At 31.8% G+C, this 18,788-nt stretch overlaps 1 protein-coding gene across 6 annotated transcripts in view; it reads left to right on the top strand.

Moving 5' to 3' along the window:
* Positions 1–18,788, top strand: part of LOC145297609 (ras-related protein Rap1) — a 161,783-nt gene that overhangs the window by 118,593 nt on the left and 24,402 nt on the right. For all 6 annotated transcript variants that reach the window (XM_080143671.1, XM_080143670.1, XM_080143668.1 and 3 more), the window contains 2 exons: positions 3,829–3,885; positions 12,638–12,778. In XM_080143671.1, the coding sequence (XP_079999797.1) occupies positions 3,829–3,885; positions 12,638–12,778 (198 nt within the window). The remainder of the gene's footprint in view (positions 1–3,828; positions 3,886–12,637; positions 12,779–18,788) is intronic.

Below are 18,788 nucleotides of genomic sequence, written 5' to 3'. Positions count from 1 at the left end.
CACAAAACTTTGGGGGTGGGGGAAGTGATTTTACTTAAAATATTTTGTGACATTTAGTTTTCTAATATTTTCAAATTAAATATTAATGTTCTCATTCAAACAGAATTAATTTGGGAGTGTTTAAATTCCTTTATGCTTGTCAAACTTCATAAACATTTCTTTTAATCAACCTTAGGACATTGAAGATTTCATTTTATATTTCTTCAAATTGTTTTCTGTAAAAGTAAATGTAATTGCGTGAATATACAATTTTTAAACATTTTGAAGTTCTATATCTCTATACAGCTAATGGTGTTGACATAAGAGTTGTGGAGTCGAAAGGTATAAGATCTCCCAGACACCTAGAATTTCAAAATCTCCAACTCTATATTTTAGTCTTCCAATATTCAGACTTTAATTTTTTGAAGATTCAAAAATCCAACTGACTTTTAATATTCTTAAAACTCTGACTCCTTCCAAAAACCAGATTTCAAACTTTGCTTGAAGCTGGCTGTAAAATCACTAAAATGACATAACATTGAGCCTGGTTAGTACTTTTTGGCAATGCCAGATGCTCAATATAAAATTGGTATTAGTGGCCTTGCAAACCGAGAGTCGCTTACTGGTTAAGATTTGCACTGACTAAGCACTGACTGATGATCACTAATCAATTTCCAATTTCAGAGATCTATCTAATGTTTATTCAAGAGATTTATTCTTACCAAGTATATTACCAACATATGTACAGAATGTATGCAAATAGTTTCGCTTTCATAGGTTAAAAGTAAAGATTGTATTTGACTGTTTACTTTTTTAATTTTTGACATATCGTTTAGATTAAATTTTTTTTCTATGTATGTAGACATTCAAGAAATATAATCTTAATTGTAAATTAAACTGTTTCAGTAAACCATTTGTTCATAGTTCATAATTAAATTTTAATTACTAAAATTATTTTAAAGAAGCTGAGATTACTTATAATACAGGGTGTTCAGGTTAAATGTGCAGAAAAGAAAATGTCATTTGTCGGCCAATAATTGATATATTCTCAAAATTCTAAGTGCATTTCTTAGATCTTTTGCTGAATACATCTCACTTGAAGAAACTGTTCTGAACCTCCTCCAGGCATGACCTGAACTTGAGACTAGTCTGAACACTAGTTCAATTTTGGCTGCTTGTCCTTTATATTTTGGATAATAGTTGGTGTTTCTCAAACTGCATACCTCATATTTCCTGGATTACAGTAAGGGGAGTTAGGGACCCAGATACTGGAACTGATAAAATCTGGGAAGTTCTCGGATAACCACTTCTGGGTTTTCTCAGAAATGTGACACTGAGCAGAGTCCTGCTACAGCACTCTCCAACTGGCAACAGTTGATAGCAACTAAATATAGCCATTTGAATTGAGCTGCTGAGTTCCTTTTCGAATATGTGGAACAACTTGAGGTGACCTTCACTAAAAACACATCCAAGGAAATCAGTTTGAAGGAATTTGGTCTTCATGATGTGGTATTCTTGTCTAAGTATCAAAGCCCTCCTGGTTTAACAGGTGTTTGACCTTGTTGATTAGTTTCTTGACCTTTTTGTAAGTTGTCCATTGTTCTGCTTGTATTAGTAGTAATGAAGATCCTACCTCTTTCTCTTGTTTTCAAAGAGCACTGACTTGAGCTAAAATTTATGATTTCTTCTCATCTAGTGCAAATCCTAATATTAACTCTCTTCAAATATTGCAGTGCTTTGCAGTCATCATCCATGGTCTCAAACGCACTGATACTAGACAAAAACAACTATCCATTGCATTTTATTGCTATTAAATTGAAATGGTTCTGTAATAAAAGAATATATAAAAAAAAGATGAATACACTGTATTTTTTATCATTTTGTGCTGTAGATGATGAAATTAAAGTTTAACTATAATCACTTCAGGTTTATTGTTTACAATTGTGTGCCAATCCGAGGTTTGGGAGGGGGGGGGGACAATTTCTCTCTACTTTGGCTAAAATAACAATTTGTTTCAAATCATTCGTGATGAATCAGAAAGATAGGCAATACATTGTCCAGTTGTATGACCTGTAACACTTTGGATTGTTGATATTGTTTTAATAGATGGTGTTAATCGTTTGGTGTCATGACAGATTTTCAATCTGTTTTAGTGAATGTCCTTGTTTTGTGATGTCATCCAGTGTGCATAGGCAAAAACGATACCCATAAAGTTTATTAGTTTGATTCCCTCCTCTTCCTCCTCCTCAACTTCCAAAATGATTAATCTATATATCTATAAAAGTGAAATTGTCTGTGTGTACATTTCCCTAAAAATTACTGTCAATTTTCAGCCTACAGACTCGATTTTGACATAAGGGGTATTCAGATTTGGGAAAATGTTTCATCGGTTTTTGTCCAGAAATTTAGTTGTCAAAGTTCAACGTTTTGACCTTTTGAAAACTCTACCAAACTCCTCTGCTAATTTTGGGTCACACCACTTGAAATTTTAGATGTAGGTTCCTTGCACATGGATCAAACTTGATTGGAGCCCAAAGCAAATGTTAAGGGGTCAAAATTGAGGTCAAAAATAAAAAATAAAAATTTGACTTGAGCCAATTTTTGGTCAGGACATTAGAAATTTTACATATAGTGTATTCAAACATAGGGCAAGCTTTTTAATTGGTTTTTGGCCGAATATTTGGCTACCAAGGGGTCAAAGTTTGAAGAGTTGACCTTTGCAGACTCTACTAAACTCTTCTGCCAATTTTGGGTCCAAGCACTTGAAATTTTAGATGTAAGTTACCTGGACCCGAGTCAAACTTTTTAATATATATATATATATATATATATATGCACATAGTTATGAACAGTACACAGGGCCCGAGCAAAGCTGGGCTGAACTGCTAGTCTGTCATAAAATAGAAAAGCTAAACCTTTATCATCAATCTGAATAAAGAAAGTTAAACAATATTTGGTTTGCTTTAGTTCCTTTTTTTTGTTTTGTCTTCATCAAAACTTGAACATTGTAAGATAACTTTATAATGGACATCATGTTGCTTCGAATAAATAGATGTGTTCGACACCGAAGCAATCCCTTATGGCTTGTTCCTACAACGGACTCTCTTTCCTTTGTTCAGTAAACGATGTATTGGGCCCAAGGATCCAGACGTTTACCGAAGAGATTGAAAAATGAAATGGTCGGTTAGTTGGCTGTATTTGTGTTTTCTGGTTTTGGCAAACTTAACTGAAGCGCCGAAAGTGACAGATTCCACAATTTGTTTTATAGTTGTTAATAATTGAAATATTATTGGCTACTTTTTATTGAGTATTGGTTTATTATTGCAAAAGGAATAGAAATAAGTATTTGTATCTGGAATACTGTTCTCATTTAGTGTTATGTTGAGTGTTATCTCACAATATTTCAGTCTGTAACCTCTGGCCTTCTTCAGATGTATCTTGCCAAACTCAGGAATCTTTGTACTCTTGAATTTGCACAAAGTTTCAAATAGAACCTTTTTATTTAATCTATGCAGTTAACATACTCCTATTTAATTCTTGAGTAATTAGCAATTGTATCCTTAGTTTTGTCACCACTGAGGATTGGACCTTCAAAAGAGTGTCACTTAGAACAGAATTTTACTTTATTTTACTTAGTACTTTATCCGCTATGTCATGTCCTTGTGAAATAATCCAAATTATTAATCCTCATTTCAAAAATTCAGAAACTTAATATCAAATAGAAATGTTTAAAAAATTATTCACTCTTGCATTAAAGCTTCCCCCACCCCATTTTATTAAATTCCTTTTTTTCTATTTATCAAATATAAAAATGTATGTTCTTTCTATTTTCCCTTTTTTCCTCCACAGCAAGTTGAAGTTGATGGACAGCAGTGTATGTTGGAGATTCTTGATACAGCAGGAACCGTAAGTTTTTTTTGTTTTTTTTTTTATCAAAATTTTATCCTGAATAAGAATCTGTTGAAACTGTTATGCATAAAAAAAATATTTGATTAGATGTCGATTTTCAAGTACAAATCCTAAAAATTGTTTACTTAAAAAAATTTTTTTTTTTTTTTTTTAACCTGGAAGAATCTACCACAAAAAAAAAGTTATATTGAGGACAAATTTAATTTTAATATCCAAGTATACTCTTGAAAAAATACTAGAATTTTTACTGATGAAAGGGAGGGTGTCTTTTAAATCCTTGTAAAAATTGTCAAAATCGATTTTATTATTATTCCTTTTAAGATACACCTCTGGCATAAGTTAAAAGAACCATGAAGTTTAACGGTTTCAATTTTTGTGTTTTGCCATTAACAAATCATCTTTCAATTAAAATATTTCTATACTTAATATTAGAATTGGTAAATGTTGGCATATTTTATTTTAAAATTTTAATTTCCATCTAAAATCAAATGTAAAAAAAAAAAATAAAATAATTCTTTAAAATAATATAAAAATGAACTTTTGAATAGATCATAAGATGAGGTCCAGAATATACAGGCTACAACTTTACAATCGATATACTATTGATTTGCAATGACCTCCCTCCCTTCCCACACACATCTCCTTCCTAAATAAATTACAACCTATGCAAAATTAAGACCTGGTAGTAGTAGCTTTTCATATTTCACTTATGTAAATTGTATACAAATCCAATGAATCATCTTAAATCCCAATACAGAAAAATTATTTTCAGTATACAGTAAAACTTCAATATAACATAAAATACAAAGAAAAGCTCTCACCCCTGCCCCATCATTGTTGCATTCCTGTGTTTAAAAGTTCTTGAATGGAAATGTGCTCTAATGAATTCGTAGCACTGCTGCCCCCGTTGGTGTAAATATCCCCCAACAAGCACCAAAATCCCACACCTTCATTTTAGAGGTCCCCTGATGCCAGAAAAAGTTTAAGTTTGTCATATCACCATAATGTTGCATTCCTTTGCCTGTTTTACAAGTATTTTTAATAGAATGTGCTTTGACGAACTCATTGCACCTTTACCATTTCAATGTACATAGACCCAACAAACCAGTTTAGTAGCAAAATCCCACCCCTTCATGCTGGAAAGCTTTCCACACTAATAGCTTCCCTTGAACTGCTGGACTTTTGAATTCCCTTTCCTGACTGCACTAATGTGCAAAGATTTCTGTAATATGCACAGACGACTCGCTGCTCAACTTCCTACTTAGTGTTCCTGTAGGCATCGTTTCTAATTCAAAGTAGCTTTTATATCTTCGTAGCAATCGGTCTTGTTTGGGGTGAGTATAAGTAAAAGGAAAAAAAAAAAAACATTCAATTATTTAATAAGGAATCCCTTCATTTAGATTTTACATCAAAGAATCATTAACAAACAAAATTCCTGACAATATAACAGCATTCATAAGATGCCTCCACGGTCAATATCCAACACTACCCATACAGCTAACATTAAAACAAACAAAGCAATAACCTCATCAGCCTAAGTGAATGGCATGTCAATTCCACTGAATGAATTGGAGTGTCCCATGGGCATATCGCAATGAGGTCATGTATACAAGTCAACAATACTAATTAAGAAATTATTTAAAGGGTGTATGTGTTTGTCAAACCCATGACCTAATTAAAACCTCTTTGTATAATCACCCTTTAGTATGCCGGGGACAGCAGGCATGACATGTGTTGCCAGTCTCTCTTCACTCCCACCTGTGTTTTGTGGAAGGGGGGGGGGCAACTTTTTTTGATCAGTAGTCTAAAAGTATTCTAAAATAAACGTTCTAATGATTAACATGAACTTCTTGTCCCAACACATCAGTAATGTTTTGTATTTTAAAGAAAAGAATTTCCATGCGTTTTCTAGACTTGAGACGATTATAAAATCTTCATCAAATGCTTATGCTGTTGTAGATATGCTTTTGTTTTGAGTGGATCATCTGGATGCATCAAACGTGTTGCGTTCTATTATACATTAATACCATTTACAATAAACTTTTTCGCAGAGGAGTTGGTCAGCAAATTTTTGCAGGAGTTTGGGTAGTTCAGATATTTTTATTCAGCCGACTACCATCTATGGTAGTTGTCACTATTTACTTGTTTCCCTACAAGAGTAGTTAAGCACAAGGTCAGTTTCTAATGTGCAAAAGTGATATGGAGTACAACTTTAAGTATTAATCTAAATTTTATTTCAACAGCTGATGCATTCTCGTAATGATTCATTGTAAATTAGACAATTATTTAGATTTTTATTTTAAAAGTAAAAAAAAAATCAGATTTAGTTAATGTAAAAACAGATGGAAACAATTTGATAACGGGGCAAATTTTTTTTTTTTTTAAGACAACTTAAGTCCACCATATTGCCAAGTGGCTTATATATATATATATATATATATATTTTATTTATTTATTTTAGACTATCTTTATGTACATACACAATTGTACCCAACATTAAAAAATAAATTACCCTTCACCAAAAATGACTTAAAGTATCCTAAAAAGATAAAGAATGCAAGCAAAAAATTACTTTTAATAAAGAAATTTCATTTTGTTTACAATCAAAATAAATGCAATATTGTAAGTTTTAAATTGAAGGGAATTTCACTATTTTAGCTCTTGAAACTAAGTTGTCTTATGGTATGAACTAATAAGAATGTTGTCTTATCTGAAAACCTTTACCTACTTTCTAGAAATGTTTGTGTATTGCAATCCTGTAAGTGTAGGGGGGCCGGATATTGTGTGTCTGTTTACCCAATTTTCTTGATACGATTGAAGATAAACTAAAATCGCCCCCACCCTCCAACACACAAACACATTTGCATTCTTGGTAATACATTATGCTAGATGTAGATATTATATATGTACCAAAATGTAGTTCCAGCTGAGTACTTATATCAGTGAGAAAAGTCAGTTACTGTTATCTATTCATAGATTGCAATTACATACATGGAGCACTGAGAGGAAATCGCAGTGAGTGACAACCTGCTAACCCAGTTGTACGAGATATGTAAATAACCTTTTTGCACTTTTCCCATCAGAAAAATATGAAAGTATTCCAAGACAAAACAAACTTGGTAATCCATTCAGTATATTTCTATAATTGTTTGGACTAGTTATTACAAAACCCAAGGTATTCGACATGTATTGTCTTCAGCATATCCTATGCATTTTTCTCTGACCAAATCTCAAACCACACCATCTGCACAAGATACACTATTATCAGCATCAGTGACCCATCTTAAAAGGATACTTTGGTGGTTTGGCCATGTTCTTCGATGCTCTTGAAAAGAATTCTTCTGCAAGTTGGTAGCCCCAATCACACCTGCTAACTGAAAAAAATGCAGATGTGACCAACTGAAGACTTGGATAGAAAAAGTAAAGTGTTAGTGGGGCTAAAACCAAAATGCTATTACCATCCTGACTGATAAGTAGGGCTAGGACAACAGCATATTCTTTTCATTGTTTTGACTCTAAAGTGTGGATCCATTGATACCTTGTATGCTTTTATAGAGTGATGTGGTTATTGGTTGATTAACTGTGTCTGTGTCGGATATATACTCTTTTCAAAACGAAATATGCTGTTGTCACAGCCCTACTAATGAGGGACAGCTATGGTGATTGCTGCCTCTATTCTTGCGCTCTCTGACATCTGACGCATTTAATGTACAAGCCAGCAGAATTATCAGTGCTATAGTATTATATAAATTTGTGGAAGACTTTTTGGTTAGAATTTGAGTTTTTAAAACTTCAGGAGTCTGATCAACAGGTGTTTTGTTCAAACTCTACAGCCTTGAGAGTAACTACCATTCTACAAAGCCATTCACAACCAGATTAAAAGAATTAACTTTAGTTAAAACTTATTTTTCTGTCTTGCATCAAAAACCTATTTAAAAAAAAAAAAAATTGAAGTTCAATATTACTTGACTTTACTAGTAACTCCATCTTTGGTCAGTTCCACTCTCAACATTGAAACTGATGGCACCTAGTAGACATGTGAACACCATACTGCTCCTTGCAGCCCTAAAATAGATTCTGATTAATAGCTTCTAAATTTGCCTTGATACCAAAGAACATGATTAAACTGGTTCTGTAAAACATGAGGAATAAACTGAAAACTGAATTCCAATTTTTAAGGTGAGGTATTTAGTATCTGTTTTCAATCTTTTATGGTAGTGACTACTCTGCTGGTACGTGATATAAATATCTGACAGTCCCTATGGCATCTTTTTACTAAAGATTAAAGTAAGATACTAGCACTCTGTTTTCAGATTGTGGTAAAGATGCAGAGAGGCAAATAAACAGCCACGGTTAGCATGTGCCCTCTGTAACGAAATAGTGGTATGCGAACATAGAATTGTTTAGATATGATATGAGGGTGATTCTGCAAATTTAGGCATTGTTGAAGTTCAAAATGGCAGAATAAAAGCTTGTTTTTTTTTCTCAAGACTTTTGCTTTTTTTTTTTTTTTTTTTTTATGAAGAGACTATTGATGCTTATATGGAGTTTGGTGTTGACAAAAAAAGTCTCAAATGTGTATTCTGTAAATTCGAAATAATTTGTGACAAATAGGAATTAATTACCTAAATACATCTTTTAGTCATGTAAATTATAAATACACATCTCAGAAATCAAGTAGATTTAGTTACTTTCGACTTTTGAATTCTAGTGGTAGATGAATCCCTTGCTTTACAAAGATGTTGGCCTCTCATAGACAAAAAGGGGCACCCATGTAAGACCTGATCATGCATAAACTGAAGGTCTCCAAATATTATGGAGGGGGGCATTGAAAGAGATTAGTAAAACATCCAATGTTTGTGATGAGTAAAGACGTTAAACCTAATGGAGACCTCTTCCCACGAATCCCGACATTATCATCATATGAAGCATATTTTGTTGCATGCATTTCTAACAAAGAATGCAAAGGTGAAACCGCCTACATAAGGCTGAAACTAACAGTGCTGAAGCAATTGGTTGGTAAGATAACATAGGCATAGTTGATAAGTGGGAGTTGTCTGTCCCTATGGAATGAAATTGGAATAATGTTAGATACCACCGGAAGATTAAGCAGTGGAAATAATCTGTGCACATGTTCAACTTTTGATAACCTCAATAGGCTTGGAATAGAAATGGATGCCATATGGAGTCCTTAAAGATTACGATTGAGGAATTCCGCAATCCAACCTGGTTACACTTATAAGCAGTGCAAGTGTCATACTTTGGTTGAAGAGGTAAACATGTGATGTTAGTTTTAAAGGCCCGTAACAATTGGATTGTAATTAATGTTCATACAAGAATTAAAGAAGTTGGTCATCACAATAGGCGAAATAAGTACAATTAGTTTATTTCGTAACCATGGAACTTTGACTTTTCTTTTTTTCCTTTGATACTCATATATATATATATATATATATATATATATATATATATATATATATATATACATATACATATACATATATACACACACACACACTTAAAGACAATGAGTAGAAAACTCTGTAGTACTTTTTCAACTATTTCATCAGGAGAAACAGTTTAAATGAAAAATAATATCAACGAAAATGTAGAGCACTGGGGAAATTGAAGTAGCAGGACTTGTTAAAATAATTTGTTTAAACTGAGTAATATAGAATGGGGGTGAAGTTCTCAAGAGCTTTAATTCTATTGAGGGACTTTGATCAACCCACTTCTTTTTTTAATTTTTTTTTTTTTAAACCCTCTCACTCCCATGCTGTTCCATTCTACATTCATTGTAAGTAATTGTCAGATGGTTGGCTGATTTGCTATTTGCTTTCTCACTTCCACTTACTACTTGAAGTGATTTCATCTAGGGTTAAAAAGGTAACTGTTTTCCTCATTAACTTTTGCATAAAAGTATAACATAAGTATCTAAATATATAAAAGTAGAATATATATAATAGAACTCCGGGATCGATGCCTCCATTCAGTCTCAAAAGACCAAGGATACTCCCTGTAGAGGCAGCTGCACATGTAATTGTGAGGCAAGAGTTGCGCAATCGCTAACCACACCTCTCCTGAATGGGCACTGTTTGGATCCAGTAGCAAAAAGTCCAGGACGACTGGAAACAATGTCAAAATAAGCAGAGAGCACATAGAAATCCCAAATGGTCACCCATTTAGTACTGACCAGGTTCAATGTTGCTTAACTTCGGTGATCCAGCAGGAACCGGTGTGTCAATGTGATTATGCCAGGATACAGCATTAAAAATTAGTAACAAAATACAGTACGCTATATAATACACATGTATATAATTAATCTAAATAACGCCATACGGTAGGGCAAATACTGTAACCAGGGTCTGGAAAAACATCAAGATGTCTAAAAAAAAAAAAAATTTCTTTTGTCTGTTGTAACACTTGAAATGCTGTCTTCATATTGGCTTATTTATGTTTACATATTTTATGAATTGCAAAGATTTTCATTCATATGACATTTTAACCAAAATATTGCTGAATTAATATTTTTGCTTAAATATTCTAGTTTTGAAGCTGTAACATAAACTTAGAAATTTTTTATATACATTAAGAATGCACAATTTTATAATTTTATTTTTTTTTTTTTTTACAAAACTTTTATAAAATTATAGTTTAGGATTGTGTATTCTTTAAAGAAATTTTTGTTACAACTCCAAAACTAATATTTAAACCAAAAATTATTTTAATTATGTTAATCTTTTTAATACATGGTTTGTTTTTTGTTTTTTGTTTTTTTTTGGGGGGGGGGGGGTATGAAACTTAATAACTATAAGCTGTCTAATGTCATAATTTAATTTTACTCACTGTATGCACTCTGCATTGCCTGGGTTGAAGAATTATAGAGAAATAATTAGGCTCTTGTCCAGAATTCCCCCTATATTAAAAATCTGTATTATGTACTACGACAAAACAAATATATTTTTTAAAAAAATTTGAAAATTAGTTAAATTTATCAAGTTTTGTTTTTTAAAGAAAATAATTTTCAAACAAATAATGGGAATTAGTAGGCATTACAACACTTGGATAATTATAAAATTTGATTTTTTTAACTACTTGATCAATTTGTAATATTTTGGTTTCCTCATGGGTACATCAGATTTTTTTAATCTAGAGGTAATTCTAGACAAGAACTAAAAATAATTTTTTTTTTTAATTTTAAATAGAAATGGTAAAAATTTGTCTTAGTTTTTTTTATCTTCCTCATGATTTCAATAAGTATTTAAATTATAAAAAAGGTGCATAAAATATTTAATATGTAATTATCAAAGTTACATATTGTAAAAAAAAAAACACATTAACAAAGTATTACCTGATAGTGTTATTAATAGATTGACCATTTCAAGAATGTTTAGAAAACTACCATACTTTGAGAACTTGACTAATTAAGTTTATAGTAGTAGTAGTATTAGTAGTATGAACAATACATTTATCTTCATTGTATTTTTTGTCTTTGTCAGCTCTATCTTTCTGTTAAATTTTCCCTTAACAGCTTCTGATTATGTCATAATCACATGACTTTATCACTCCACCTGTTATAGTCCAATAATTGCAAATATGGCAAATTAAATAGTTCACATGACGCAAGGCGTTTTGTAATAAAACAAATTAATTTATATATAAAGAAATAATAAAAATAATACCGGGCAAGTACAGAGATGTTTTTTCTATGAAAGTTTGATGTATGGTATAAATTGTATTAAACTGTTGTCTTGTGCTCTGACATGTTTATCTATGCAAACAATATCTTTTTGTGAACAGTAAAAGAAAAATGTATTTTGAGTTTGTAAGAGAATGCTTTGCTTGTTTTAAATGACGGATCCATAAAATATTAACAATTGGTTATGTAGATAAGTGTCAACTTGCTTTAAAAATTATCCATTTTTCCTAAATAAAACGCTGCTACTTATACTCTAGCAAATGTATTCTTAAGGGTTATTCGTCTAAGACAATTTCAATTATTTGTTCAAAATAAACTAAAATTCGTTTCAGTATAATAGGTACAATAAATTTAATAAATTATTCTAAACGTCTAATTATCTGATGGGCAAAATAGATAGAAAACTGTTGAAACTCTAGTTCAGTAAAGAAAATTTTTTCTATTGTAATATTAATTAGAATAAGTATTTTCAGGAAGATCAAAATGAAATGCATTATATTCGACTAAATAACATAGTGCAAAGATAAAACTGAATTGAATGTTGATTTGCTAAATTCAAAATTGCCGCAAGCTTTTTTTTTTTTTTTTTTTTTTTTTTGTGGCGTTAGCGAAGACTCTTTAAAATGTTTTATTCTTTATCACTGATTCGTAAAAACTAAGAGGTCCACTATAATTGGGCAACCCAAAAACTCCTTTTTCATTCAATGTTACATTGAGATGTAGGGGAGAATCTCCCTCTATTCCCAGGATTACTGCACTTGCCCTTGATCCTACTCTTATCTTATAATGCAGTGTGTTTAGCAAAGGGGCATCAAGTACTGTTTTTGTTTTTTGTCTTCTATATGGCTCTGCTGAGGATTGAACTCTGTTATTCTAGACGATTAACAAATACTCTCACCATTCTGTGAAATGGGCCAGTATACTGCTCAAAGTAATCAAGAATGAAAGGTTATGATTGCTCTTCAAATGCATATTTTTTTACAAAAATTTGATAGTTTTTCATCTTCACTGTTTGTAAATTATTATTGAATTTTTTTTTTTTCTCCCTAGGAACAATTCACTGCTATGAGAGATCTTTATATGAAAAATGGACAAGGCTTTCTGCTGGTTTACTCCATCACGGCACAGTCAACGTTTAATGACTTACAAGATCTTCGTGAACAAATTTTACGAGTTAAAGACACAAACGATGTAAGTATTTCTGTTTTAGTAGTGTTAAACAGATCCACTCTGCAACAAGATCCCCCCCCCCTATTTTTTTTGTCATTTGCAGATTTTATGCTATTGCTACTACTTCTAGTCCTCCTGCTCTTCTTGCTTATAAACTCATTTCCTTTTCCTCTTAACATTCAATATGCAAACAAACAATATCAGTTTTAGCATTAAAAATAATGTATTGTCTGGACATAGAAATTTCCTAGGTAGTATCTGTTGATACGTTTAAAACCACTAAGATTCACCCTTCATCTTCGTTAAGATGTGCATCTAGGAGAAGGAAAACGGATATAAAATTTGGAGTCTGTCTTATAACAAATGCACCAATGAGGTTAGCAGTGGTTCCAAAAAGTGGATGATTCTATACAAAGCTTTGACTGCTATAAACGAATCTGTAGATTTGAAAACTTAGTTGTCTAAACTTCATATATGGAATTCGATGGAGACTTCAGTTTGCATATTAGTTTTTTTTTTGTTTTTATATATATATATATATATATATATATATATTATATATATATATATAATGCTTTTAATTTCATTTAGTAACCACAATGACTTCATAAAATCATGGACCAGTTTCGATTCTGACCAAAACCACAGGATATAGCTACTTAATCCAGATTCCATTGTCTAAGACGACCTACTTGTGGGTTTGATTATCACCTCCCAACACATTTGTGCTAACTAGAGAAGGACTGGGTATCAAGCTGCCTGAACCATCTTTAAGAAGGACTGGTGACACTATTATTGGGTTCTCATTTGTTTTAAAACCATCTTTCACCTTTAATTAGTAATACACAGACGAAAAAAATGCTTTGGATAATCACAGATTTCAAGGTAGTTCTACTAAAATAGCCATATTTTTCAAACCAAAGCACTTCAAGTTTTCAAATTACTACTGTTTTGTTTGGAAATGAATATATTTTCAAATGAATTAATAAATATGAATGTACATTATATATTTTAAGAGTTTTAAGCAAATAAAGTGATAAAAATGTGAACGTCATAAAATGACCTTTTCGGTAAAGTTTCGTAATGACTCCCTGTTTTCTAAAGGTCCGTACCGTGATTGTATGAAGAATTTCATGAAATTTGGGAACCAATCAGAAGAGGTGTTAATCTTAATACTGTCAAGTGTCTGAAATATTTTTGACCATTTCTTTTTTTGTTGTGTCAAAAATAAGACTTTAATATGACGAGTATCGAACATTTTGAAAAAAAATTTCATCGGGCACCCACTAGTAAGTAAATCATTCTTTTTACTATCTTTATCAATTAAAAGTATTATCCTATGTTGAGTAGGACCGCGGTAATTGATAATAATTTAAAAGGACCTAGCCGAAAAAAAAAATGTTTCTATTTCTCGAGTTTGGTTAAATTAAGTTAGTATTAGTAGCAGCAGCAGCTGTAGTATTAGTCATAGCACAGTACAAACAACATGCGTTCTTTAATTTTTATTCACGAATGAATTAAGAAAAACATGAAAATATGAATATAAATGTTCTGATATGTTTGATTAGAGCTATTTTGTTATCAGAATAACATTAGTTTAGAACTATTTGGTTTTCAGAATGTATAACAATCCCAACCAATTCGGCATTATGAATCCATTATAATTTCTCACATTTCTTGTCAAATTTAAAAACATGGTTAAAAAAACAAACTTTTGTAGATATATAGCTTGCATGCACTGCAGATTATTTGGAAACCATGAACTTTGGGAGATTTTCAGTTGCATATTCTGATTCCTTGTACAAAAATACACTTACATGGTAAATTTCATTGATTAATCTTGTTTTAACAAAGATATGACAGTTTTACTGAAAAAGTAGTGTAAAAAATGTGACGAAACGCATATGGTCTTAAAGAGGGGAAAATAGCCAAACGTGTGAGGCACAAAAATAGTCATAACTTCCTTAATTTTAAACAGATTTTAAAAACTTAAAAAGATTCTTTCTTAGCTCATCGAGCTCTTTCTATGTATACCAATATTGAAATATTTCAAGCTATTTCAATTTTTTCATGTGTATTGCTACTTTAATAATATCTGTGTTTATCTCTTATGAAGCTTATCTTTTTTTTTTTCTTTTTAAATACACTTTGAAAAAGATGTTCTTAGCTTGACTTGGATTTATTACAAGTACTGTTGAATCAAATTGACAATGGGAGAAAAAAAATAGCCAAAATTTGCCAGTAATTTATACTTCGATTATTTTTCTTACTGCTGATTGAGATTAATTTCTCTCTATAAAACATCAGCTATAAATTATTTGTGAAAAATGTCTTTAAATTTAGAATATTTAGATATTGGTGCATTTTTTTTTTTTTTTTTTTTCCCCGCATATGAATTTCTTTGTTTTTTAAATTACTAAACCGTTTTTCTTTTCCTATACTTCTCCCTTCACCACCCCCTCCCCCATCTATCATCTTTTTCTTCTCTCACTTTCTCTTCATACCAATGTGTGACAAAAAAGGTAAATCTGTATCACTATATTGATGGTTTACTGTAATTGATTGTAAAAACCACTTCCGGAATGTTTTCTTAATTATTCATTGGTAAATTAAAGTGATCAATAGATTGTATGATGAATATTATGAGAGGATTTAAAATGAATGAAATGGACAAAAGTTGACTTATGAGGATGGTCTGTGACAAGTGTTTGTTTACATTGGATTTGAAGATTACCATGTTATAGCCTGCAGGAAAGTAATGTTAAGAACTTCCACAGATTAAGATTTTATTCGTAGAAATTCAATTTGATGTTGGAAGGAAGTTTCTTTTTGGGTGTAGAAAAAAATATTGCTGTGAAAGTCTAACAAGAAGGAACCAGGTACTGAAACTTTGTAAAAAGTGCCTTCAGTGCAAATTTTTTCTTAAAAGGACTAGCAATGTCTCTTCTGTGAGAACAGATCATCCCCCTCCCACTAGATTGTAAAGTCGATTTTGAACTGTCAAAGCAAGAAAGAATGCTCTGATCAGCATTTCCTTAGATGTGACAGCAGTACTCCATTCATTTTAAGATTTTTTTTTTTTTTTTTTTTTTTTCCTGAATTCAAATTTTCATTTGTTGATGTTCTTTATTTCTTGCAGTTTTTAGCTTATTTTCAAGTGCATTTCTTCAATCTATATATATATAAAAGCGAAAATGTGTGCATGTATGTGTGTTCGCTTTTTCTGTATGTCAACAAAAGGCTTTTTTCAGAGGAGCGGTCGCTCGCTTAACAACTTTTTAAAACTTTTTATGTCACATACAAATCGTAATATCTTACAGTTAACAACGAAGCTCGCCTGTCTATTTAATTTGCTCGATTTCGGGAAGATAAATATTCAATATTTGTCGCTCGCCGCATGTGGGTTAGTCTTTTCCTATAACATCTTGGGGGTGGAAAAAAAAGCGTTCAGCAGTAAATGAATACTATCCCGCAGTTGACCTCATTAAAACGGGCACCTGCTAAATCCAACTAATTAAATAAATTCAAACATGTTTCCGTTAGCATCTCGCGGTGGGGCAATTGTTAACATCGCACGTTTTTTTTTTTTTTTTTTTTTTTTTTTTTTTCCCCCACACTTTAATTTACAACTTTGCCTCAACGGTTCGGGTTCGATCCTCATACTTACTTTTGTTTTAACCCCCCCCCCAAAAAAAAACACCCGGGCAACGCCAGGTACCCCTCGCTAGTATTATCTAAAAACTAATACTTGAATTACTTGACAAACCTATACTGCCTATATAATTTAGAAAGTCTTAAAATAAAGAGTGTAAAAGTTAAATAGTTACCTTCGGGCTTTGTTCTTTTAATAAATCCATTTATTTAATATTTCTTCACAAAAGTACACTTTTGTGAAGAAATATTAAATAATTGGATTTTAAGTGTATTTAACTCTAGAGATTGTCTGGCTATTTCTATCCTAATACAAGTATACACCATCGTCAATGATGGAAAAAAAATGTTTCCCAAGTGTTTGGACTGCTATTTATATAAAATGGTATCTTGAACTGTGAAGTTAAAAGAATTTAGTTCAAATCAGAAAGAATTTTTCTATGTTAAAAAAACGTTTCATTATGAAAATAGTAGCAAGTTTCTCTCCAAATTACTTCAATGACATTTAACTTCTATTTGCTTTCTTCCTTCTCCTAAGGTTGGTCTTTATCTGTATGATGCATGTACATAAATATTCCAAATAAATACATTCTTTAATATAGAACGAGATTGTCCAGTAAACTGTGTGTATATAATATATATAAAGATCTCTTCAATAATAATATAGGTTATATAATAAAAATTGTCTTTAGGTTTCATATCTATTTTTGTGGATGCAATGTTTTGCTTTTTCCTCCCTTTTGATTATGCTGCAAATACTTGAATGAAAAACATGGTGAGGCTATATGTATAAATTTAACCCAGGGGAAGTTAAATGAACAGGGAGTGGCTCTTTTTGGTCCCTGATCTAGCAAGAAGCATTAACCAAGTTTTTTTTTTTTGTTTTTTTTTTTTTTTAAACATAAGATAATGCAAACTAATGCAAGGATTTCATAAATACAACACTTAACCGCATTTATTCAACTCTGTTACTGAAAGTAGATAAAAGATTTTTGGGTGTTTTTTAAACAAATGTTGAGTCTCTACCAGTGCTGAAGAGTCTGTTGTTTAAACACTTGACTCCATTTTCTGAATATCATAAATAGGAAGATTCCTCCTACCCCTAAGGAGGTAATTCCAGGGAAAATTGTCTTGTGACAACAAAACCAATACTAACACTGTCCACCCCAATTTAAATTCAATAAATTTGATCAAATCCTTTTTTTTCTTTTTTTTTTTTCTTTTTTTAATACTCGGTCATAAGAACATTTACCATTCTGTGGCCTTAAGATCAAAGTGTAGTATATTATTAGCATGCTAGTGACATCACTCGGTTTTGCCAATTTCATTTTTTATTAGTATTAAACCATATATTTTTACATAAATTACCTTCCTTAAAAAATATGAAACTGAAAGTCTAAGGTTTTTAGAACATTATCCAATTTATTAAATTGCTTTAATAATTTTACCATCAATGAAACTATTGCATACATATATCACGATACAAATTAGAAACATATTAGAAATATCTATCTTGAAGTATTTTCAGATTACTATGCATACATTATGTCAAAAATAAGCACCTTAATGAAATCACAATAGGTGGGAAAAAACTTTTTTAGCATTTATTGATTTAAATGTTTATAGCATTTTTGATTTTAAGACTAATTTTTTTATCAACATTTTTTTTGAGGGCGGGTGTTATATTTACTTGTACTTGTAGCGGGTTGAGCTGATTCCAAAGGTGTTAACCACATCTCGCAGCATGTGACCAAACCACCGGAGTGTCCTTTTCAGAAGTGTTTCCTCCAGGCCAAGGATGTTACATTTAGCACGTATGGTTGAGTTAGGGATCCAGTCAAATGTGGAGGATACAGCAGAGGTAGTAATGGTCGAAGACTTCAAGTTTATGAAGATCCTCTCTGTGCAGTGGCCAGGTCTCCCATCCATAGAGAAGAATTGTTCTGACCATAGCCTTGTAGATCCGCAACTTTGTGGAACATCTTATCTCCTGGTGAGACCACAGTCGTTTTTGAAGACTGACGAAGGCTGGTCTAGCTAGGTTGATACGGATGATTTTGTCTTTTGCTTGATCGGTGGCTGTAAAATTGGCGCCAAGTTATTTGAAGCTTTCGACCTCTTCTACAGCTTCACTATCGAGGGTTATTGCCACTCTATCAGGTGGGGGAAAGTTACCAGAGAATTTTCGTTTTAGAAGCGTTGCTTCTCCTCAACTATTTTTCCCATGTGACTAACCTCGTCAAGTGCATGCTGGACCTCTATATAGGACTTACCAAGGATCACAACATCGTCGGCAAAGTTAAGATCGGTGATGGAACAGTTGTAGTCTACCTTGACACTAGTGACGCCTGCCAAGCTCTTCTCTAGGATCCAGTCGATG

Source organism: Euprymna scolopes, chromosome 18 (assembly GCF_053919585.1).
Source record: "Euprymna scolopes isolate OS-2025 chromosome 18, ASM5391958v1, whole genome shotgun sequence".
NCBI classification, from domain to species: Eukaryota; Metazoa; Mollusca; class Cephalopoda; order Sepiida; family Sepiolidae; genus Euprymna; species Euprymna scolopes.
Note: the sequence above shows the minus strand (reverse complement) of the source record. Positions and strands in the feature narration are given on the sequence as shown.